This window comes from Dermochelys coriacea, chromosome 8 (assembly GCF_009764565.3).
Source record: "Dermochelys coriacea isolate rDerCor1 chromosome 8, rDerCor1.pri.v4, whole genome shotgun sequence".
NCBI classification, from domain to species: Eukaryota; Metazoa; Chordata; order Testudines; family Dermochelyidae; genus Dermochelys; species Dermochelys coriacea.
The window spans coordinates 64,483,754-64,508,118 of record NC_050075.1 but is presented as its reverse complement, the minus strand read 5'-3'; the positions used below and the strand labels follow the sequence as shown (position 1 = coordinate 64,508,118).

The 24,365-nt window shown below is 39.8% G+C and overlaps 1 protein-coding gene across 5 annotated transcripts in view; it reads left to right on the top strand.

Annotated features, from left to right (window-relative positions):
* DENND1B (DENN domain containing 1B) overlaps positions 1-24,365 on the top strand; it is a 253,940-nt gene that overhangs the window by 68,431 nt on the left and 161,144 nt on the right. For all 5 annotated transcript variants that reach the window (XM_043520155.1, XM_038413141.2, XM_043520157.1 and 2 more), the window contains exon 3: positions 4,331-4,374. In XM_043520155.1, coding sequence (XP_043376090.1) covers positions 4,331-4,374 — 44 coding nt within the window. The remainder of the gene's footprint in view (positions 1-4,330; positions 4,375-24,365) is intronic.

Sequence of the window (24,365 nt, the reverse complement as noted above, 5' to 3'; positions counted from 1 at the left end):
AATTTTACGATTGTGGGAAATTTCTAGATTAACAGTACTTAAATTTTTTTTAAAATGTGTCTTAAGGTAAATACTTAGTAAATAGTAAATACTTAGTAATGCAGTAATCAATATGTATGATTTCTAGCATATCTTAGAAGTGTTTGCATGTCCTCTGTATTATGGGTTATTGAACTGTTTGTAGTGAGAGTCAGAATTTGGTCTGTGTTATAGGTCACCTAAGTCACCTGATATGACTTCTCTTCTCTGAATTGATTATTTAACCTTTATGAAAAGAGCCATAGTGCTTGAAAAAAAAATCACTCAGATACTGAATCATACAAGGAGAGGTTGAGAGTATTTCAGGGAGATAGATAAATGAGTTAAGTAGACCTAGACAGTTTTTTCCTGTCCCCTAGAAGGGTTAAGGAGACTTGGCCTGCAATGCCTTGAGTATTCTGAGAATACCCATTTTTGCAACGCCATCATGTCTAATCCTATTGATGCAGTGGAATGGGTGGCCCAATGTGTGTAGGACAAGGCTTTTTGTCTGAGACTTACTCCAGGTAATACCTAGGCAATGGTAGACTAAGGAAACAACTGGAAAACAAAACACTCCACCCCACGCACAATTCTAGCCCTGGGGAAAGGATGAAAGAAGAAGCCACATGTTTCAGGTATTAGTCCTATCGCTAATACTCTGCTGGAAGGCACTAAGTTTAAGAACCTATATAGAATGCAACTGTGAGCTCCTGGGTGGAATTGAAATTATTTGTTTTGACCTTTAAACCGCTGGATGGTTTGAGAATGAAACAGCCTAGGTTGAAACAGCAGATGTGCTTGAACTGGAGCATTCTCTATTTAAACAGGAGGAATCTTCTGTCGGGGTCTGAGGTCTCCTTATTGAAATTTTGCTTCCCAATCAGCTTGGTTCACGACAGCACAGATTCTCTGCAAAATACGTCTTTTTCATGGGGTTAGGCTGATAGGTGAGGATGTTCGTTATTGTTTACATGTGGATAGATAATTGTAATAGTAACTATAAAGCCAGACTACACAGTTTACCAGGAGAACTCTGATTGCTTATAGTTGTTTCAGTAAATTTCAATAAATGTATGTGGGCCATGCAGCATGGAGAGGAACAATTGTACCTGGACATTGACCCTACCATCCTTGTGTTAGTATCTGGCAACACCACAAATATCTTGCTGTATGTTCTGAAGCTGGCACAGGTGTCAACTGGCTGCAGGCAAAGGACCTTTCAGGAGTATCTGATCCCCTGCTCCCTCTACTCTCTCCTTATTATGCTTATGTTCAGTGAAAAAATAGCATTCTCTCTCTCTCTTTTTTCCTACCTGCCTCCTAACATTCTTGCTTGCCTTTAGCCCCTGGTTTAGTAGACATCTGAAAGATTTTTCTAACCCTAGGTTGGAGTGTGGGAATGGTACTTGGGAACTTGGATGCTTATCCAAGAACATAAGAACGGCCATACTGGGTCACACCAAATGTCCAAAAAGCCCACTATCCTGTCTTCTGACAGTGTCCAATGGCAGGTGCTCCAGAGGGAATGAACAGAACAGGTAATCATCAAGTGATCCATTCTGTCACCCATTCCCAGCTTCTGGCAAACAAAGGCTAGGGACACCATCCCTGTCCATCCTGGCTAATAGAATTTATCTAGTTCTTTTCTGTACCTTGTTATAGTCTTGGCCTTCACAACATCCTCTGGCAAGGAGTTCCACAGGTTGACTTTGCTTTCTGTGAAAAAATACTTCCTTTTGTTTGTTTTAAACTTGCTGCCTATTAATTTCATTTGGTGACCCCAAGTTCTTGTGTCATGAGAAGGCATAAATAACACTTCCTTATTTACTTTCTCCACAGCAGTTGTGATTTTATAGACCTCAATCATATCCCCCCTTAGTCATCTCTTTTCCAAGCTGAAAAGTCGCAGTCTTAATCTCTCCTCATACGGAAGCCGTTCCATACCCCTAATAATTTTTGTTGCCCTTTTCTGAACCTTTTCCCATTCCAACATATCTTTTTTAGATGGGGCAACCACATCTGCACATAGTATTCAAGATGTGGGCATACCATGGATTTATATAGAGGCAGTATGATATTTTCTGTCTTATTATCTATCCCTTTCTTAATGTTTCCCAACATTCTGCTTGCTTTTTTGACTGCCGATGCACATTGAGTGAATGTTTTTAGAGAACTATCCACAATGACTCCAACATCTTTCTTGGGTGGTAACAGCTAATTTAGACCCCATCATTTTATATGTATAGTTGGGAGTATGTTTTCCAATGTGCATTACTTTGCATTTATCAACATTGAATTTCATCTGCCATTTTGTGGCCCAGTCATCCAGGTTTGAGAGATCCTTTTGTAGCTCTTCGCAGTCTGCGTGGGACTTAACTATCTTAAGTAGTTTTGTATCATCTGCAATTTTGCCACCTCACTGTTTACCCCTTTTTCTAGATCATTTATGAATATTTTGAATAGGACTGGTCCCAATACAGACTCCTGGGGGACACCAGTATTTACCTTTCTCCATTCTGAAAACTGACCATTTATTCCTAGACTTTGTTTCTTATCATTTAACTAGTTACCAATCCATGAGAGGATCTTCCCTCTTATGCCATGACAGCTTACTTTGCTTAAGAGCCTTTGGTGAGGGATCTTGTCAAAGGCTTTCTGAAAAACTTGGCCCACTATATCCACTGGATCCTCCTTGTCCACATGCTTGTTGACTACTCCCCTGCCCCAGGCAAAGAATTCTGGTAGATCAGTGAGGCATTATTTCCCTTTACGAAAACCATGTTGACTGTTCCTCAAAAAATGATAAGGAGTACTTGTGGCACCTTAGAGACTAACAAATTTATTAGAGCATAAGCTTTCGTGAGCTACAGCTCACTTCATCGGAGCTGTAGCTCACGAAAGCTTATGCTCTAATAAATTTGTTAGTCGCTAAGGTGCCACAAGTACTCCTTTTCTTTTTGCGAATACAGACTAACACGGCTGCTACTCTGAAACCTGTCAAAAAATGATGTTAATCTATGTGTCTGACAAATTTGTTCTTTACTATAGTTTCAACCAGTTTGCCTGGTACTGAAGTCAGGCTTACAGGTCTCTAATTGCCAGGATCACCTCTGGAGCCCTTTTAAAAAATTGGTGTCACATTAGCTATCCTCCAGTCATTTAGTACAGAAGCTGGTTTAAATGATAGGTTACAGGCTACAGTTAATAGTTCTGCAATTTCACATTTGAGTTCCATCAGAACTCTTGGGTGAATACCATCTGGTTCTGGCGATTTATTACTATTGTTGATTTACTCCACAACCTGTGATAAAACATCAGTCTCAGTTTCCCCATTTGTAAAATTATAGGTTTCAGAGTAGCAGCCGTGTTAGTCTGTATTCGCAAAAAGAAAAGGAGTACTTGTGGTACCTTAGAGACTAACAAATTTATTAGAGCATAAGCTTTCGTGAGCTACAGCTCACTTCATCGGATGCATCCGATCGGATGCACTTCATCGGATGCATCGGAAAATGCATCCGATGAAGTGAGCTGTAGCTCACGAAAGCTTATGCTCTAATAAATTTGTTAGTCTCTAAGGTGCCACAAGTACTCCTTTTCTTTTTGTAAAATTATAATAATACTTGCCAGACCTACCTCATAGGAGCATTTTAAAGGTTTATTAATATTTGTGAATAATTGGATATAAGAAACTAAAGAAGTATTACATTTTATTAAAAGGGGTTAAAAGCTCCAAAATAAAAGGAGGTATGTGGTCCTGTTTTGACTTTTGCTCAGTTATGATGCTTGCATGTCATAAGTACATAACAATCAGTTTTCTAATCCATATCTTAAATGGCATTGATATGAGTCTGAAAGGAAAATGGATAAACAAGAATCCCTGAAAATGGCCATTTTTGTATTCATGTAGAGTGTATTTACAAATAGTCTATGATCTTGCCATCTTACCTGCAGTGGCTGGAAAAAAGGCTCTGTTCACTTGATGCCATAACTGAAATAGAATTTTGAATATTGGATTTACGCTTTAAAAAAAGGTTGAAGTACTCAAAGGTTAAAAAGAATATTTACATCTGAAAATATCTCAATACATTGTAACCTACTATTGTTACATAAAAATATACTTGCAGTTCCATAAATATGAAATGAAAGAATAATTTTAATAATCCAATATCTTCCTCAGTTTTGAGATACATTTTTGCACTTGCCAGAGAGCTTGAAGCTATGCTGACCCTCTCTTTAATATTAATGTACTCTGACTGTAACTACTCTGTTCCTTTGCCTCTGATTAATGCTGTCTGTCAATTATTTACAGATCCGGTGGTACTGTGGAAGTTCCCGGAGGACTTCGGAGACCAGGTTGGAAACATGAGATTGAACTTTTTTTAATGTTAGAATAATAATAAAAAAAGCTCTCGTACTCAGCTGTGGAAAGGCAGATGCTAATGATATCGGTGAGCAAGTCTTCACCAACTGATGGATTGGTAATTAGAATGCTTTTGTGAGAAGAATATGAAATAGTAGTTTTGAAGCATTTTATCGATAGTAGTTCCTTTAATAGATTTCACATTCTTTTTATTATATGAACTATAATGTATTCGATGAGTTTTTTTATGCAGTTTGATTTTTGTGTTGTTTTGGGTTGAAAAAAAGGTACATTTCTCAACAAAGCTTTACAAAAAATCTTAATGAGACAAAAATTTGTCTCAAAAGATATGTAAATAAACAAAAACCATCTTGATGTCTACTTTTAATATTGGAACCTTTATAAATAATGTTGCCATAGTAGTTTACAGCTCAACATTTTGTATTGTTTTATAAAATTACTATACATTTTGCTTTGTAAGACATTTGATTTGCACATGCTAGTAATGGACAAAGGGGGTAAACCTACTGATTATGCAAACACTGAAGCTCTAGTTTCTTATTATGAATTGTTCTCAAAGGTAAACTTAAGTCCACTGTATCTAAAGGGTTATGTCCATACTTGATAGCATTAATAGCAAGTTTATTAATTAGGTACTCTGCTTAGATGGAGAGAATATTTTTATTTGTAACTGTTTTTTAGTATTTCACTATTATTTAGATGTATCTATTCTATTGAGACCATTTTTTATTTGCATAAAAAGAGCTTATGTAGACACAGTTAATAGAAGAAGTGTTTCTGATGCCAGAGAACACCTTCCTTTGCTTGCTTTCTTATATCCATATTGAGTCAACCAAACATTGATAGTGTCACCACAATACTTAACTTAGAAATGTCTGTACAGTAGATTTTGTTAAATTGGAGAAACAGTCTGAAATTAATAACACGAGTTTCTGTAAAGATGGTTCAGGATTTAAAGGAATAGTTAGCTCACACTTTATATTTGGGACTTGGATCTGGAGGTTATAAGTAAGGGATAAATGGAATATGAGCAAAGTACACCATCATACCTTCTTAATCATATATTCTGCAAGTTTTGATAATACCTTTCTGAGGAAAGAATGATTGTCCCTTTTCTGGTTTAAATTCAGAAGTTTTAGGAAGGACTCACTCAAAAGAGGTTAGAAATGAAGTATGAGGACAAGTTGGAATTTAATCAATAGGTTGAGAGTTAGTCAGTGAACATTGGATGTTGAAATATGACTAGAAGATGAAGTCTGCTGAAGACTGGAGGGAAACATGTAATGCTGGAATGGATGTGGCCAACCGAATTTTAAAGGCATCTCTCTGGAACCTGGCTTTGGGCTCTGCACAACCTGCATTCATACCTGTCCCACAATTTGGGGAAACTAATATTCTGGTATTATATCAGCTTTCATGGAAAAAAGTAAATTTCAAATCCCCTTTCATGGAGAAGTTGCCTTTAAAATGTAAATTGATCAATAGGTTTTGAAAAGAACAAACCGCTGGGCTTTGCTTCCGCTTGATCCAACCAACCCATTGAAGTTAGTGGGAACTTTCATTTACTTCAGTAGGTTTTGGATGAGGCAACAGAAGAGGAGACTTGGAGGATCTAAATAAAGTCCTCTTGCAAATTTCTGTTTAGATCTAGTCAGAGCATTTGTAATGAAATAAAATTAAACTTAAATTAATGTTTTGTGCATTTGTGTTTGAGAGGGGATTCACAAAAAAAAATGCATGTTTTTCTCCCCATTTTCCAATTAGCTCTGCTTTAAAAGTAAAATGTTCAATTTTGAATGTATGCCAGGGAATCATCTTTCCTAAAATCCCTAGGCACTTTTGATAATAGTGAATTCGTTGCAGTTACAGAGAGTAACACAGAATTGCTTTCCTCCCATGTTGAATTCCTTGACAGCTTATTGCCTTTTCTTGCCCTCACTTTCATGGTTCAGGAAAACCTTTTTCCTGCTTATTTAACTTGCTCTGATTTTCTCCTCCTTCCTCTCTTCTTATGCTCTTCCTAATCTTTAATGCTTCCTTACATCTTTTTCATCCTCTAGGCTTCACATTTTCTTTCCTACTAGCCCTAGGAACATTTTCCTATCTCTTGTTTCCCAAGAGACGTTTGCTCTTTCATATCCGGCCACTTTTGCAAATCCTTCCTGGACAGATCTCACCAAAGTTGTCTCTAGGTCACTTTGCACCAGAACTATTTGATTTTGGTTTGATTAAAGGTCATTTCTTTGAGGCAGGAATTTTGTCATCTTATTTATTTTGTAAAGCATTCTGCACATTTAGGGCGCTATGGAAATAATAGGCACACAATTTGAAAAATGTTTTGTCAGAGTAAACTAGTTAATTATAGTCACAGTTTGCGTATGTGGGAGGAAGATGGTCCAATGGTTAGGGTGCAGCCCAGGACTCACTCTCCCACAGACTTCCTGTGTGACTGTGAACAAATCAGTTTCTCTGTGCTAATTGTTTAAATGCCTGCTATTCATGTGGCATCCTAGGCAAAAACAAAACAACACAACCCCTCCCCCATTGAAATGTGGAAAAATGCTTTTACTGATACTTTGACAATATAGATCTCAACACCGAATCATAGAAATGAAGAGCTGGAAGGGACTGCCAGAAGTCATCTGGCCCAGTGCCCTGCTCAATGGCAGGACTAAATACACCTACACTATTCCAGCACATAACTCTTTTCATTAGATGCTCTTCAGTTTCCCCATATCTTTCTTAAAGTATGGTTTCCAAAACTGGACTTAGTATTCCAACTGAGGCCTTACGGTAGGGCGGGACAGTTACTTCCTGGGTCCTACATATAACCCTTCTGTTAATACATTCCAGAATGATATTAGCCTTTTTAGCAATTGCATCACATTGTTGGCTCATATTCAATTTGTTATCCACTGTAATCCCCAGATCCTTTTCAGCAGTGCTACGGCCTTATTCCCCATTTTGTAGTTGTGCATTTAATTTTTTCTTTCTAAGTGTAGTATTTTGCACTTGTCTCTAGTGATATTTCATTTTGTCAATTTCGAACCAATTCTCTAATTTTTCCAGGTCTTTTGAATTCTAATCTTGTCCTCCAAAGTGCTTTCAACAACTTCCCAGCTGGGTGTCATCTGCAAATTTTATCAGCATACTGTCCACCCCTTTATCCGAGTTAATGAAAATATAGTACTGGACCCTGACAGAGTCTTGTGTGGCACCACTCAGTATGTCCTTCCAGTTTGACAGTGAACCACTGATAACTATTTTTTAAGTGTGTTTTTTTCAACCAGTTTGTGCATCCATTTTATAGTAGTTTCATCTAGACCACATTTCCCTATTTTGCTTATGAGAATGTCAAAAGCATTAATAAAATCTACATAAATCATTTCTGCTTCCTCATGTCTACTAGGTCAGTAACCCTGTCAGAGAGGGAAATTTGGTTAGCTTGGTATGATTTTCATCTAAAGATTGGCTGTATACCATACAGTGAAGCTGAGCCACAAGCAAGTTGTACAGAGTGCAGTGCAATAAAGACCTTTGTATGAAGAAACTAATCATATCATTGAGATGTCAGACAACTGTACAACTTACCATTATGCTGGAATTTCTGCCATGGAAATGTAGTTTGACAGAGTTGGAGAAATTCTATTATAAGATACCTGGAAAAGTAGGGCATTGAGAAGACCTTCATTTAAAACAATGGCACATCAGCATCATTTGTATATTATTCTTCCATGCAACAAACATGGTCACAAAACACAGTAAAGGAATTTTTCAGAACCTGGAATGAGATGACAAAAGTCTCAACATCAGTGTAGAAAGATGAAATCATTTAAAATAGCAAGCCAATAGAAGTCACAAATGCTTAAGTTGGGATGCTCTAGTAGTCAATAAAGAAATGGCAATTAAAAAGTTCATTGATTAATCTAATACTGAAGTTAAACTAGAAAGATCATGACCAGTTCACTGACTGAAGTAGGAGTAAGGTACCATCAACTGAGGAAACAGTTGTCTTTACGTTTTGGGAACTGTAGATAGAAAATGTATTGTGGGATGAAAACACAATTTTCAGTTAAGTTTATTCATTTAGGAAGAATACTCTTTTGCCATACTATTTCCATATTTGTTTGATGAGGGAGGTTTGGTGAAAGATGTCATCACTTTCAGAAGTACAATGATGTTTGCAAACGCATTATTTTTGTCCACTACAGCCTTTCACCCATTAATAAATTTGTTCATTTAGTTGTCTTTTGAGAGAAAATCAAACTTCTTTCAATAGAATGTGTAGTATTGAAAGTATTTCTCTTGTATTTTGCACCATGACCCCATTCTGACAACAAAAATTACTATATGACCCGGGGGGGGGTGACCAAAGTCTGACCCTTCCTGAGCCCCGCTGCCTCAGGTGGGAAGGCCAAAGCTCAAGGGCTTCAGCCCAAGGTGTGGGCCTGTAACCTGAGCCCTGACACACAGGTCTGAAGCTATCGGGCTTGGGCTCAGGCTTTGGCTCTGGGCCGCTGCAAATCTAACGCCAGCCCTTGTGATGCCATTAAAATGGGGTTGTGACCCACTTTGGGATCCTGACCCACAATTTGAGAACCACTGCTCTAAAACGTAGAAAAAAAATCAGTGACAGCACATTTTGTTTTACATTTTTTTGAAGCAAGACAAAAGGCCAGATCTTCAGCTGATGTAAATCACTGATCTACGCTAGTTGAGGATCTTGCACAGTATCTTTATTTTGTTAACCTTTAAATTTAAGACTTCTTATGCTGTCATCACTACCTTTGTACATGCTGTGCACCCATGCAAGGGTCAGGTTAGGCAGAATCTGGTCTTCAGTTGTACTTTTAGGTAGAATAGCCTCTAATTGCTAATGAGTCTGCTCATTGTAGAAACACTCTCTTTGTATGGTTGCCTGGTAACCTCTACAAACTCAGATCTATGTGAATGGCAGCTGGTGGGCAGGTAATCTTAAATTTTAGATGGATAATATATTTTGTACATCTATGCCTGCACACCTATGCCTGCACACCCCTTTCTGCAGTTCGATTACATTCAAAACTCCCATTTGAATTCAGTGGCAGTTTTGTGACAAGACACTGAATATTTAGGTCTGTGTTTTAGCCATTAGAATCCAAACTTCTTCTTCAAGTGTTGTTCCTGTGGGTGCTCCACTCCAGGTCATGGTGCGTCCTGGAGCTGTTGATCGGAGATCTTTGGTAGCACTGCCTGGTCAGGATGCACATGCTCAGCTGTTGTCTCGCGGCGTTGTTAGGTTCTGTCTGGGCGTGTGTGTCCCGCACCCTCTTACTTCCTTCTTAATGTCCTCGGCTGAAGGTAGGACTCGGGGCAGTGCTGAACCTCTTCCCCTGGACGCTGAAGGAAACAAGTAGAAATAGTTAGCTAGAAATATCCTAGTTCTTTCCCTTCCTTTAGAATAGTCATTCATTATTTGTTAGTTTAAAAAATAAACAAACACACACTTTTTTTTTCTCAAGTTTCTCTCCCGCAGAGACTTCCTGCCCAGGCAGTCATAGCTTCATGATGCCGGGGTCCCCTGGATTAAAAAAATGCGGCTCCTGCAATGAGTCTGTGCTGTGGTCTGATGGACACGCACTGTGTATGAAGTGTCTAGGTGAGACACACATTCCTGCAGTGCGTCCATTGTAATAGCCTGAAATCCAGGGCTAGCTGCAACAGAGACCTGCAGCTGAAAATGCTTCTTATGGAGAAATCCCTGCTGCCAGCAGTGGAGATGGGCACGAGTAAACCCTCTCCCTCATGCTTCCCTGCCAGGTCGGAACTGACCAGGAGCACAGCTTCACCCTCTCATGCGAAGAGGCAGGAAGCTCCGACCTCTCCACATAGGGACCTAAATAAACGAAAAAGGTCTCCGGCGAAGTCACTTCCCCCTGTGCTAACAGCACCAAAGACCGGCACAGATGACCGTCCCAGCACCTCAGGCACAGCACACATGGGGCGCAGAACAAGCACAGATGACCCCCTACAGCGGGTAGCTTTCCTCAGCACTGAAGCTACTGGCACCGCAGACGGACTCGGTACCAGCTGCTTGGTCCACCCTGGTGCCGACAAGACCGTTGTCACTGAGACCAACAATAATCCCCGTTGCAGATGCGCCACCAACGGAGGGCACCTATATGCGGCCACCAGCGCCCTTCAGGGCTAAACAGAAATCTCTGCGGACATCAGCTCACACTCCAAGACCCGCGGCACAGCAGTCCATGGAGCAGCAACAATTCTTAAACCATGCTGACATCTCCATGACCCCAGAGCCTGACTCTCCTCTCCTCTTCACTGAGCATACACTCTTAGATCAGCTGCTCTCACCACCTGACCTGGCCACACTCACTGAGCGTAAGAATGACATACCACAGCAGGCAGAGTTTTCCCCACCTGACTGTCCTCCACCACCAGAGCCATACCTATTTCAAGGCATGGTTCCCCACAAGAACCAGCCTCAATTTCCCTGATTTGTCCCCCCAGGGGCAGGGCCCCACATTTCATACCCTATGCAGTGGCCACAGTAGTATCCATGGTCTGCCTATGGTGCCAGTCATTCTCGTGGACCCTCCATCAGACCGCGGGCCCGGTCTGCACCTCTATCTCCAGCTCCATCCAGAGCTACTGAGCCCTCTCTCCAAGCAGTGGGCTACAAACCTTTCCCTGAAACATCCGATCATAATTCTCTGTCAGCTCATTTCATGCAGACGTTTCTCTGATAGGCTGGGGAGCACACCTGGGAGATTTCCAAGCAACGACTCTCCAAATGGATATCTGAATGCATTAGGTCCTGCAACCAGACCCAGAATGCTTAACCCCCCCCCAGGGTATAAGAACACACTCTACTAGAGTGATGTCAACATCCATTGCATTCCTGCAAAACTTACCTATTACCAACATATGCAAGGCGGACACATGGGCATCAGACCACACGTTCACCAAACATTATGCTATCACACAGGACGCTACGGCAGACACCATAGTAGGCCACACAGTACTGTCTGTCATTATCAACAACGCAACTCCAAAGTCCCACCAACCATAGTGGGTACTGCTTCACATTCACCTGGAGCGGAGCACCCACAGGGACAGCGCTCGAAGAAGAAGAGAAGATTACTCACCTTGCAGTAACTGAGGTTCTTTGAGATGTGTGTCCTATAGGTGTTCCACTACCCACCCTGCTCCCCTCTACTTTGGAGTATGAATCAGACAACTCTACGGTAGAGAAGGAACTGAGGGGGTGCAGGACACCCATGCAGACAGACCCTAACAACGCAGCGAGACAACAGCTGAGCGTGTGTGTCTCGACCAGGCACTGCTGCCGAAGATCACTGATCAACGGTGTCAGGACGCACCGTCACCTGGAGTGGAGCACTTACAGGGACACACATCTTGAAGAATCTCAGTTACTGCAAGGTGAGTAACCTCTTCGGTTTTGTTTGAACACTTTTGTTGAAAAAAATACAATAGTTATATTTCAGAGTGCTTTTAAAATAAAACAAGCCAAAAAAACTCCAGCAAAACAAAACAGAACCCCCAAATCCTGTATAATTGTTTAAAAACAAAAAAGGTATCTCTGGCAGAAAATGTAGTAATACCCTGGTGCAGCACTGAGCTGCAGTAACTGGACAGACTATGGAGGAAATTTGGTTCCACTGAAGTCACTGGCAAAAAACTATTATTGCTATCAATGGGGTCAGGATTTAATTCTCAAGCTTTTCCCCAAGCAGCTTTATTCCTGGTTGTCCCTTTAATAAACCGAAAACTCATTGAGAGTGCTCCCTTCATAACATCATCAAATAACAATTTACCCTGGCAAAGATGTGGAGCTTTTTTCAGGTCATTTTGGGAGTTACAGTTCAGTTCTCCCTAGGAATATTAGAAACAACAGTATGGCACCGATGAAATGGAGAATTGATAAGTATTCAGTATAACTAGTCAGCCAAATAGCAGAAGGATGACAGATTTTTTTAAATCAAATTTCAGACCGTTATAATGCATGCTTTTTAAATACTGGTTGGCCTAAGAGGTTGGCATAAACCCTGAAGATTAGAGTTCAATATCTCTTCCAAAGTTTTTATCATAATCAATTATGATAACTCTAGATATTCTTGGTATCCATATGAACAACTGAGCCCTTTTCGAATCTTACTATGTTCTTGGTCCATGGTATAATATATGTGTTGTGTGAAGAAGTATTTCATTTGATCAGTCTTCAGTTTGTCACCTTTTAATTTAATTTATTGCTCCCCTTGTTGCAAGACAGGGAGATGTTTCTGATCTGCCTTCTCTAGACCTTCTTAATTATACTGTGTAGTTTTATCATGTCCTCTCGTATTTATGTCCTTTCTAAGGTAAACAATTCCAATCATTTCAATCTCTTCATGTGAAGCTTTTCCATGCCCTTGCTCATTCTTGTTGTCATTCACTAAAACCTCTCTAATTCTAAAATCTTTTTTGAGATGGGGTGACCAGTAATATGCACTCTATTCTATATGAGGCTGCATAACTGATTTACATAAAGGAATTCTAATAATCTCTGTGTTATTGACTGTCCCATTTCTTAGGTATCCTAACATCCTTTCCAGTTGTGAACTATTTAGGCAAGGTCTGATTTCTGTGGTATAACAGATGTCTGCTCTTGTGGTTCGATCCTGCCAAGTGCTGAACATTCTGGCCTTGATCCAGCAAAGCACTTAAACTCATGCTTAACTTTGGACATGTGAGTAGTTCCATTGAGGTTAATGGGATGACATCTGTGTTGAAAATTGAGCACATGCTTAAGTGTGCTGCTGGATCACAGCCAGATTGCTCTGCATCTTGCATCGAGTGCTTGGTGTCTGGAAGTATCAATGAAGTGAGCAGTAATAGAGACCAGAGCAATGTGGAGGAGAAAATATTGTTTTCTGACTTAAATAATAATACAAGCCTTATAAAAGTACAAGCGCTATAAAAGCTGGATTTGGTTTTCAGAAGACAAACTTGTGTTCTGGACAATGAACATTGAGTCGTGAAATTCAATGAAGTATAAAAGAGAGACGATAGGTGAGGTACTATCTTTTATTGGATCAATTTCTGTTGGTGAAAGAGACAAGTTTTTGAGCTTACACTGAGATCTTCTTCAGGTCTGTATAAGCTTGAAAGCTTGTTTCTTTCACCATCAGATAAAAGATAAAAGATTTTACTGCACCCACCTTGTCTCTCTAATATCCTGGGACCAACACTCCTACAAGAACACTGCAAACAATAATTTATAAAAGACAGCTGTAATAGGCTTGAAATCCCAGCTCCTCACCTGCGAGACCAATACAAGCCCAGGATATCAGGTAGTTTGTACTTCTATCAAGGCTGCAGTGATGAAATGAGGAGATGCATCTCACCATCTTTCTGCCCTTCTTGATAGGTTCGTTCTTCTGCACTGATGGGGCATTAAATGCTCCTTTCATATGCTCATGGGAAATACAAGGGTGTTTGCTTCAGGGATGCAACAAATCTTTGGTTTTGTTACTTTGGTCAACCAATCTGAAAGGGGAATTTAAGATATTGGTGCTGCTCTTATGCTGGTGAGTTGAAGGTGTTTTTGTTATCTGGAGAATATTTGTGTTTATGGATTTGAGATTAAGGGTATGTCTACACAGAAAAGAAAAACCCACAGTTGGCCCATGCCAACCGACTTGGACTCGCGGGGCCCACGCTCTGGGGCTGTTTAATTGCTTTTTAGATTTCTGGGCTTGGGTCGGAGCCTGGGCTTAGGGCCCTGCAGGGTGTGAGGGTAACAAAGCTCTGGTTCAAGCCCAAACACAGCATGAGCCCTGTGAGTCCGAGTCGGCTAGCACGGGTCAACTGTGGGTTTTTCTTTGCTGTGTAGACGTACCCTGAATGTGTCAAACATGGCTCTCTGCTTAACCTTGAAAGTATTCTTTTATTTAAATGGTACTGTCACTGCATTGTTTAGGGAAATTTAGGAACTTGCTGAACTTGATCAGCATATAGCACCAGCTAGCCTCATTTCTGCCAGCTCTTTTGTTATTGTTATAGGTCTTAATGACAGTTGTATGCCATAGTCCTGGATGTAGGTGTTAGTCCACCCTGGGGAGAATCATGACTGGTGTGGAGAAAGTAAATAAGGAAGTGTTGTTTATGCCTTCTCATAACACAAGAACTATGGGTCACCAAATGAAATTAATAGGCAGCAGGTTTAAAACAAACAAAAGGAAGTATTTTTTCGCACAACACACGGTCAGCCTGTGGAACTCTTTGCCAGAGGATGTTGTGAAGGCCAAGACTATGACAGGATTTAAAAAGAACTAGATAAGTTCATGGAGGATAGGTCCATCATGGCTATTAGCCAGGATGGACCGGGATGGTGTCCCTGGCCTCTGTTTGCCAGAAGCTGGGATGGACTACAGAGGATGGATCACTTGGTGATTCCTTTCTGTTCATTCCCTCTGGTGCACCTGGCATTGGTCACTGTCGGAAGTCAGGATACTGGGCTATATGGATCTTTGGTCTGACCCAGTATGGCCATTCTTATGTTCTAACTTATAGCCGTAAGTGATATCCAGGAAAATTCTTGGTCTATCTCAGATAATAGCAATGTTCTGCCTGCTAGCTAAACCCTGCTGAGGTTAAGGTAGATAATTGCCTATGAATTGCTGACTCTTTAACTTCCTTTATGGCTGAAAAGCATCTAATATTCATTAAGTCAAAAGGACTTAAGGAAAAAATTAATTAATTAAACTCTGTGTGTGTAAGTAAGGAATGCTTTTATTTTTCTTTCATGCGCAAATTGCAGCTAATGAAATAACAACAGTTATTTTTAGCCATTTTATAAATGTGAGTTGCTACACTGAGTTGTTTGAACAGAAGGTTTCCACTTTGCTTTGGAAAACTTGCTTTAGGACAATTATTTGTTTAAATGTTTTAAAAGCAGTGGAGGTCACTAAAGACTCCCATAACATTCAGGATTTAAAATGTTCCAAGATGCAGTCTAAGCAATGTCTTTTATCCTTTCTTTCACCCCAAAACACACAATAAATCAATTATATGGGGGCACCATTTTTAACAAAGTGAATGCAGCACTGATGTTCAAAATCAGGACTTTCCTGCACTTTTGGGGACAGGTGGCAACTGCAAGTATACTTATTGTTAGGATTGTGATGGTTTTGTTTTATAGAGCTTTTTTCATGAGTTAAAAATGCTGAACTTGATCAGCATATGGTACCAGCTAGCCTCATCTCTACCAGTTCTTTTGTTATCTTGTTATTGTTATAGGTCTTAATGACAGTTGTAAGCCATAGTTCTGGATGTAGGGGTTAGTCCACCCTGGGGAGAATAGGGAGAAACAGCAGTGTGGATTATGGAAATATGAATTGATTTAAAAAGCAGCTCCCTTGTAATAGAATGGGGCTCAAAGAAAGACGGAGGAGAAGCTGGTAAAAGACGATGGAATATGATGTGAAAATGATCCTTTGAATGCCTTCCTTTTCATTCCCAGCTGCTGTTTCTGGTGAAAAGACATGCATTTGTATATCTTAAGGCTGGGTGAAAAAGGGCCAGATGAATGGAATTACTTGTTAGATATGTTTTCATTTTGAGGCAAATAAATTATGTGCATTTTAATGGACTGTGTGCATTTTACTAGACTGTATGCATATGTTAGCCACTTTTTTATCATACAGCTATAATATTAGGGACTACATTTTTTAAAAATGTTCTCTTCTGTGTGTGTTCAAGTAAGTACAGTATTAGCTTAATATTTGACAGTTCTTCAGATACAGCCTTCAAAATTTAATTATGTTAGTGGTTTGACCTATCCTTATAACCCTCAGTAATGTGCAAACCAAAGAGGGAAAAATGTAGTCTATGGTCAGGTGTTGGATCAGTGATGATGAATCTTTTAGATCATCATTTTGAGCAAGAATGCCGAAAATAGTTACCTGGTGTCATTCTTAATAGACTTCTATTGCTCTCACTCCATTCCAGTTTACTGCTTACTTTTGCCTTCATTCTACTCTTCTGCTACACTGTCTTCCCTCCCTTTTCAGGTCATTCTTTCCATTTTAGCCTTAATTGTATTGACGTATTTTGTCCCTCCACTGGTGATTCTGTCTCCCTCTGCTTCAGGCCATTCACTCTGTGTGTGTGTGTGTGTGTGTGTGTGTGTGTGTGTGTGTGTGTGTGTGTGTGTGTGTTCCAATTAGCTCCACCTCCCTGGGTATTTGACATTGAATGGAGTACTCTGCATCACTTGGATGCATTATTTTGTCTCTACTAATCTACTTTTCTGGGGTGGGCAGTGAGAGAGTAAGGTCATCTAATTGCTTCTGCTACCACTAGGGCAAAGTGTAACAGGTTTTAAACTATGCTCATGAAATGTCTTTCCCCACTCACTTCCCATTCCCACTCGGTGGTCCTCTCATCTTCATTTAATCTCTTTTGTCATTTTTTCAACTTCAATTATGATAGCGGTATTTTGCATTGAAGAACACTGGTTCTCCCCAGTTAGTGATTCTAATTAAGTTGTATGACTCTAATTATGCTATGCTATAATAAAATTATGCATGACCTACATTGTCTGTAAAAAGTAATTAGAATCCTCCACCCATAGCTGCTATTCTACTTTTGTGTGTTGCATTAGTAATGTTTGTTTGTTTGCTCTTGTTCTGCTTCTGAAATGTTTCTGGATAAAAGTTAATTTCCTTTAAAACTTAAGGGAAACTTATTTTTTAACTACTATAATTTCATTGTGACCAGATCTGTCTCATCTATCTGCCTGTAATAACATGCATGTTATGTTAAGCTCTGTGGCCTTTGTGCTGGTGATCTTGACAGGAGCCTTGAAACAACTTGCATTGGTTGTCAAAAATCTGTTGTTTCATTGGTTGCATAGCCAAAACGCTCAGCACTCTTGAGGTACTCCATTGGAGAAATACTATTTACGGGGGGGGGGGGGGGGAACAGTGTCTGATTTGCAAAGAAAATAAGTTTAGCAATCCTGTACCTTCCACCTCAGGGAGTCCCCTTCTTCTTTTTCGCTTGATTTTTTATTTTCGACTATCCTGAATAATGATGTGTCCTTTCAGCTCTTTCCTTCAATGGGAATTGCAGGTGCTCTGCTGTTTTTAGTATTAGGCCCTTTTATGTGACAATAACCAGACATTGTGGGGCTATGATCCATTTTTGACTCTCACTACTATACATTACTATTCACTAGGAAGTGAGACTAGGACTCATTAACAAGTAAAAACTAAAATTCAAATTTATCAATTTACTTGAGACAAAGAAAAATAAACATGTTTGGCTTTATTTAAAATAGTGGTTTCAAATATATAAAGTAATGAAAACAATACTTTAAATGTTAGATTCTGATCTTATTTCAAAAATGTACTTTCTACAGTAGCTTATTAAAATGTATTGTGATTAGTTACTACTAAAACTCTGGCTGTTTTCTACATTTTTTTTTTTTTTTACCAGTGTTAAATCAAGAATACTGATGTGGCTCAGTTGTTTTTTTTTTTTTTTGCAGATGATCTGTACTGTTAAACATAGTATACTTTTACTTTGTAATTCAGTTGTACTCTGAAAAGTGACTCTGTGAAATTGGCACATTATTACTGACCTGTTTTTTGAGCATATTCAAAGTAATATCTCCTTTACTGGCTAAAATAAGTGTTTACTGTGTGTACTCTTTGCAGAACCAATACAGATATGGGAGAGTTGGTTGGATTCTGTTGTCTCTTTTGCATCATAAACAGAATAGTTAAGAAAGATTCTTTATCATCATCACCATCATTTGGGCCCTGAAAGAACATAGCCTGAATTTCTGATGTCAGGATGAGGGGATAAGAAGTCTTTTTCCTTGTAAACAGTTTTGATCTGAAAATCATTGTGGGTTCATAAGTGTGGAATCCCTTGATGCTATTCTGACAATCGCTTTTCAAAGTGAAACCACTGCTTTAAGATGGATTTCTGAATATTTAAAGAAGGTAATAAGATTTGTGGATACTTACTCTGAGCCACTAACTTGAAATCTTCATAAATGAGATTACAAACATTACCAATGTAAACCAATACTCATATAGGAACTAATTAATTGAACTTTGTGCTCTTCTATGTGTATTCATTATATATACACCACTGAAGAGGCAAAGGAGAGCTTTTCAAAAAAATCCTACTTTGTTAATGCTGGTTAAGCTCCACTAGTCTCAACTTTGGGAACCTCGAGGCTTGTGTATGTGATGCTGTGATTTGTTCAGTGTGATTTGTAGTGCGCCCTGAAGTGTGGTACTCTAACTGCCCCATGTAGATCTTGCTGGGGCAAACAAAAAGATACCTAGTTTGCGTTAGTGTAGTCCTGTGTGATAATGAGAACAAGGTACCTTTTAGTTCCTGCCAGTAGTGTCTACATGGGACAGTTAGAGTCCAACACTTTAGCGTGCTCTGCAAATCACACCCCTGTCGTTGGGACACTGGCGCCTTATAGAAGGGCCGATCACGTCAATTATGTCTGCTCTAAGACAGATTAGATGACACAATGCTTAAAATGTGTGTGGCTATCTGTACTAGAATGGAGCTATATCAGTATTAGGAACAGTGGGACATTCTGACTAGACTTATGTGATGTTGTATATTAGTACCCTCTCTGCTTGTGGAGAATGATGAAAGGATTGTAACTACATATGTATGTTAGATTTATGTTTTACTTCATGAAACATTCTGCAGACAATAATTACCTTTTTATCTTTAGTTTCAACTGCTTTTCACATCAGTTTGTGAATAAAGCCAGAGATGCTGTCATTGAAGCCGTATACTGGAGAAGACACCCCTTTTCATTTACTGGATGATAATAGAGGAATGTTTATTATCTTTTAGCAAGTGGAGAGCCCAGAGTATTTATGAACCGGCAAGCAACTTGGAAATTTTCTATCTTAAAAGATAATTATTGTCCACATAATAATCTATACAAGTGGCATTTGATGGAAGGGAGTACTCCCTTTTCCCCCCCGACAATCCCCAGACCTCCCATATTGCTCAGGGAATAAGAATCTCACAAGCCAGAATCAAGAAAAAAAAATTAGTAAAAGTTGCTTGTGGATGCATGATGTAATAGACAGACTTCAGACTTTACTATACTAGCCCTGCAGTAACACAGTGGTCTTTATAAAAAGAAAAGGAGTACTTGTGGCACCTTAGAGACTAACAAATTTATTAGAGCATAAGCTTTCGTGAGCTACAGCTCACTTCATCGGATGCATTTGGTTATCATACTCATGTTTGTTCAACAATAGTTACAACAGTTATTTAACTCTGTCTGAACATACTCTAGTGGAAAAGTCCTTTGTGGAATGCAGTGTTGTTGACTCTCATGGTTTTATCATGAAATCCATGGTATTTGGAGCTTTTTTCCTCAAAGCCCCAGCTGCTTAACTTAGTTGATTACATGAGAATTCCAGAGTTTAAGAAGAGTAAGTTTCTAGCCCTGATGATTGTGCTCTGAACAAATAAAGTGCTATGAAGTGTTAATAAAATCAGTGGCAGTCGCACAGGCAGCCTTAATTCTAGCATTACCTAAATTTTGAGGGCTTGACTCTGCAACCTTAACATCTTTTAATGTAGTTTTTTATACGTAATTTGCCAGGTCTATTAAAAAAAATGAAAAAAAAAATCCTAAAAAACCCATCCTGCCCAGCCCCTGAGCTCCCGTCTGGGGAGGCTATCCCCCAGCCCCTCTCCTGCTGTCCCCCCTCCCCTGAAGCCACGCCACCGTGTGGCGGGGTTGTGTGCTTATGCAGGGCAGTGCGTCTGGCTCTGGCTGGGTGGTGCAAGTGCCAGACATGCTGCTCTGAGTGGCATGGTAAGGGAGCTGGAGCTGGGGGGGTGGGTAAGGGGCAGGGGGTTCTGGGGGGCAGTCAGGGGACAGGGAGCAGGGGCCGGTTGGATAGGGCAGAGGTTCTTGGGGGGGCAGGGGATAGGGAACAGGGGGGTTGGATAGAGGGTGGGGTCCTGAGGCGGGGGTCCCGGGAGGGGTGGTCAGGGGACAAGGAGCGGGGGGGGAGTTTGGATGGGTGGGGATTCTGAGGGGGGCAGAAGTGGGAGGGGTCGGATGGGGGCAGGGCCAGGCTGTTTGGGGAGGCACAGCCTTCCATACAGTTTTGCACCCCAATATGGCCTTCGGGCCAAAAAGTTTGCCCACGCCTGCTTTAAAACATCATCAGCAAACATATATTTCTTGAATGGTTCTTATTCCCAAACTGGGTCTCTTTTATGGCCTGCTGCCATTATAAGTTTTCCCTTCTAGTGAGAGAATGGTATGGTAGATCTCAAATCAATGAAGGCTACACTCAGAAGGACCTCAAGACTTCTGGAATATGCTGCTCAAACAGTTTCACTTTTGATTCTACTGCCTGTCCCTCCTTTCTCACATTTATCTGCAGATTTCTTCTCCTTGTTCAGATCTATTCTGCCCCCAACAATCTTCTGTTCATTGAATTTTTTGAAACTTTCCACTTTTAGAGAGAGGTAAGGGATTGACTTTGTGTACACAAATTTGAAGAGGGACAGTAGGGTTGAGGTCTGTTATTTCTCACCTCTATTTATTTATCTATTTATTTATTTATTTAAAACATTTTTGCTGTTAACAAACATATTATCTCTGGAGACACAAATCCACAGTTTGAGAACTGCAAAACTAAGCATTTCTGATGGCATCTTCTAGACTGAGCACTCAGTTCTATTGGGTAAATGGAAAGATTAACCTAAATAATCTATAGAGAAGCCCTTGGCATCCCGTAAGATTGGGTCCCTAATCCATGAGCTATTGGAACTCATTTACAAAATTTTCTTGAACATTACAAGAATATATTGTCTCATACTATAGAATTAGAATTTATAATCCCTATTCCATGATGAGATATCTTTGAGCTATAATGTATCTTAATTAAAACTATCTTTTAATAGGTTTTTTCCTCAAAAAGCATTTTATCAAAAAAATCCGATTTAAATAAAAATCCATTTCTTTAAATCATTGATTTTTATCCACCTTGCATTCTAGTTTGCTAATTCCTTCTGTTTCCTCCATGATTCCTGGTCCCAATAGGGAGAACATTGGGAGCTCAGGAGAGATAGTCACTCTGCTTTAATATCCTGTACCTGGTACCACAGCGGCTCCTGACCGCTTGGAGGAGCAATTGTAGGGCAAGTGTAGTTCTGCCTTTGCAGCCTGGGCTGGAGCATACTCAGTGTAGATGGAGTCTTTGTGGAATTTAGCTTCCTGAGTCTAACAAATCTCTATTGGCCACGTAAAAACAGAGATTTTTCTGAGGCTCACAATTTGGTGGTATGGCAAGAGTGATTAGGTTATTTTTATTTTCCTCAAAATTTCAGTGGGCTGTTCTTGTCTTTTTTTTTGTTTTTAAAATAGATTACTGTTTCAAAAAAGCATTTCCTTTTGAGATAAAATTATCCCTTTTTAGGATTGGATTTGTAGAAAAAGCAATCACTTAGTTTTTTTCATGTATCTTTTGCCGAAATTCACACAGATGATTGTTAAAGGACAATGTTATGAATCATCCTGTTTGGTAGCATTGTACCAAACTTAAAAATGCAAATCAAATCATTTAAAAGTATGAGCAAAAGTTTGTTTCCCTTTTTCTGTTTTTTTTAATATATTAAACAGTCCATCCAAAGAATGACATTTTTTTTAAAAAAAATCTTAAAATGTATGAGCTTTTGGAGTAAACTTGGTACACTATTACTTCTGGACAGTGGTGCAGCTGCTGTTTGTATGTTCAGTAGCAGGTTAGTGGTGGTTGATTTTTGGCTTCCGAGACCCACCTCTGTACTGACAGCTTTCTTTTGTCGCATCCTCTGTGTCACTCGAGGCTGTTGTCTTCCTTTTGGCTAGACAGCTGCGGCTCCTCCCTCCTGCTGGTTTCCTGACTAGGCTGAGCCCCAATGCTCTGCAAAGCAAAGAGAGGAGCCAGGATGTGGAACCCTAACTCTGAATTTCAGACCTTTTGGTTTTTCCATAAATGCAATCTGAAGTCTGGAATTTCCTGGCTTTCCAGGATTTAATTTGGATTTTTTAATATTCTGGTATTTTTAGCAGAAGTAAATGATAATGTCTTTGAAAGTTAACATTTTTTTTCTGGGAATTACCTGATAAGGTGTACTGAGACCTTATCTCTGTACTATTAACAGTGTCGCTAACTATCCTGCTTCCATAGAACAGTGCAGTGGTCTGACCAGTGCATTTCTCTTGCATGCAGGAATTGTCAGGTTGGGCTAAATAGCTCTCTTCCTTCATCTTTCCACTGCTAGGGGATAATTTTATGATTCCCTCTTCTCTGCTATCCTTCTGTTAGGTTCATGCTCCTCTGTGTGTGTCTCATACAGCGGGGGTGACCGAGAAGCCAGCAGAGGAAGATCAGAGAGAGGACTGAGCTGCCTGGCTTTGCATTGGCCGTCTTATGTGGCAGTATCAGGATTTCACCCTCCTAGGGGCTTCATGGTGAAGGACTCAAACGTGAGAAGTTTGGCCTTGATCCAGCAAAGAACTTAAGCATGTGCTTAACTTTAAGCATCTGAATAATTTCACTGATGTTACTGGATCAGGCCTAGGTGCTCAGCACAATAACAGCCTTCAGTGTGGCTTTTTTAATGGACAAAGGAGGAATAAAAAACATGGTAGGAACTCTGAAGAAAAGAATTGCTGTGGAAAGGGGAAAGGTTGGAATAAAGCTGGGTGGGTCCCAAGAAAGGAGAAAGTTGAGAGTTGGAGGGAAAGAGACATGAGGGAGTTCCAAGAGGGGAAAGAGCTTGGGGGCAGGAAGACCAAAGGAAACATTGCCAGGATGACACCCAAACAGGGCATTTTACAGTGAAGAAAGAGAGAAACAGGGTGTGCAAGGAGGAAGAAAGGAAGAGTTGAGAGAGAAATAGGTGAGATGCACTGGAATACAGGAGAGAACAAAGAGCAGGACCTAAGCAGCAGCAGCTGTATTCGGCAACATGGGAAAAAGCAAGGAGGTACAAAATAGAATGGGGTGGATGTGTAAGAGGTAAAGGATTGAGAGAAGAAAAAAGAGAAAAGGAGGTACAGGAAAATGAAAGAGAGTTTAAAAAAAAAGACTGGGGGGAAAAAGCCTTAGGCAGAAATGAGAAAAGGAAAAATAACATGGTGAGAAAGAAAAAGGAAATAACGAAATAGAATAAGTGAGGGGGTAGTGAGGAAAGAAGATGTAAAAACCTGTCACTTCTAAGTTAGTGATTTTTATTTATGCTTCTATATGTGATAATATTTCCCTAGCAGATGTCCTATCTCTCTGCAAATTTATGGAGATGGCTAGTTATTTTGAGCACCTGTTATATGAATACTGTTGGCTATCTCATCTCAGTTCTGTAGTTAAATAATTGGTGTTGTCATGGTTGCTACTTTTTAAAAAAAATATTTCCCCCCTCTCCCCTGGGCAATTCTGAAATGTTTCTGGAGTGGACCTAGTGTACCTGTCTCTTGGTGTAGGATTAATCCCTTCTTTCTAAAGGGACACATTCTCTTTTCTATTCCTTTGCTTATAATTAGGGTGGTCCACCTCTTTGAGGGTGTGCTTGTTTTCTTAAGGCCCAGTCTTGTGTTGTGGATCCTACACAGAACCAGTTGGAATGGTACCGTTCCTTTTCTTAAAAAGAAAAAAAAAGTTTTTGAATTGAATGGGAAAATGGATTTTCCTGCCTCTGATGAAGTTCAGTTCTGGATACATAAAGCATCCCTGCTAGGAAAGCTAGAGATGCTTCGAAAAAGCCAGTCTTCCAGGCCCCCAAACCTCATCCATCCTATTAAAGTACACCAGATAGTGCATACTGGCAGCATATATTATAAAAAGAAAAATAAATAAATTTCTCTGATGGTATACCTGCAAATCCCCACCCAACACATTTT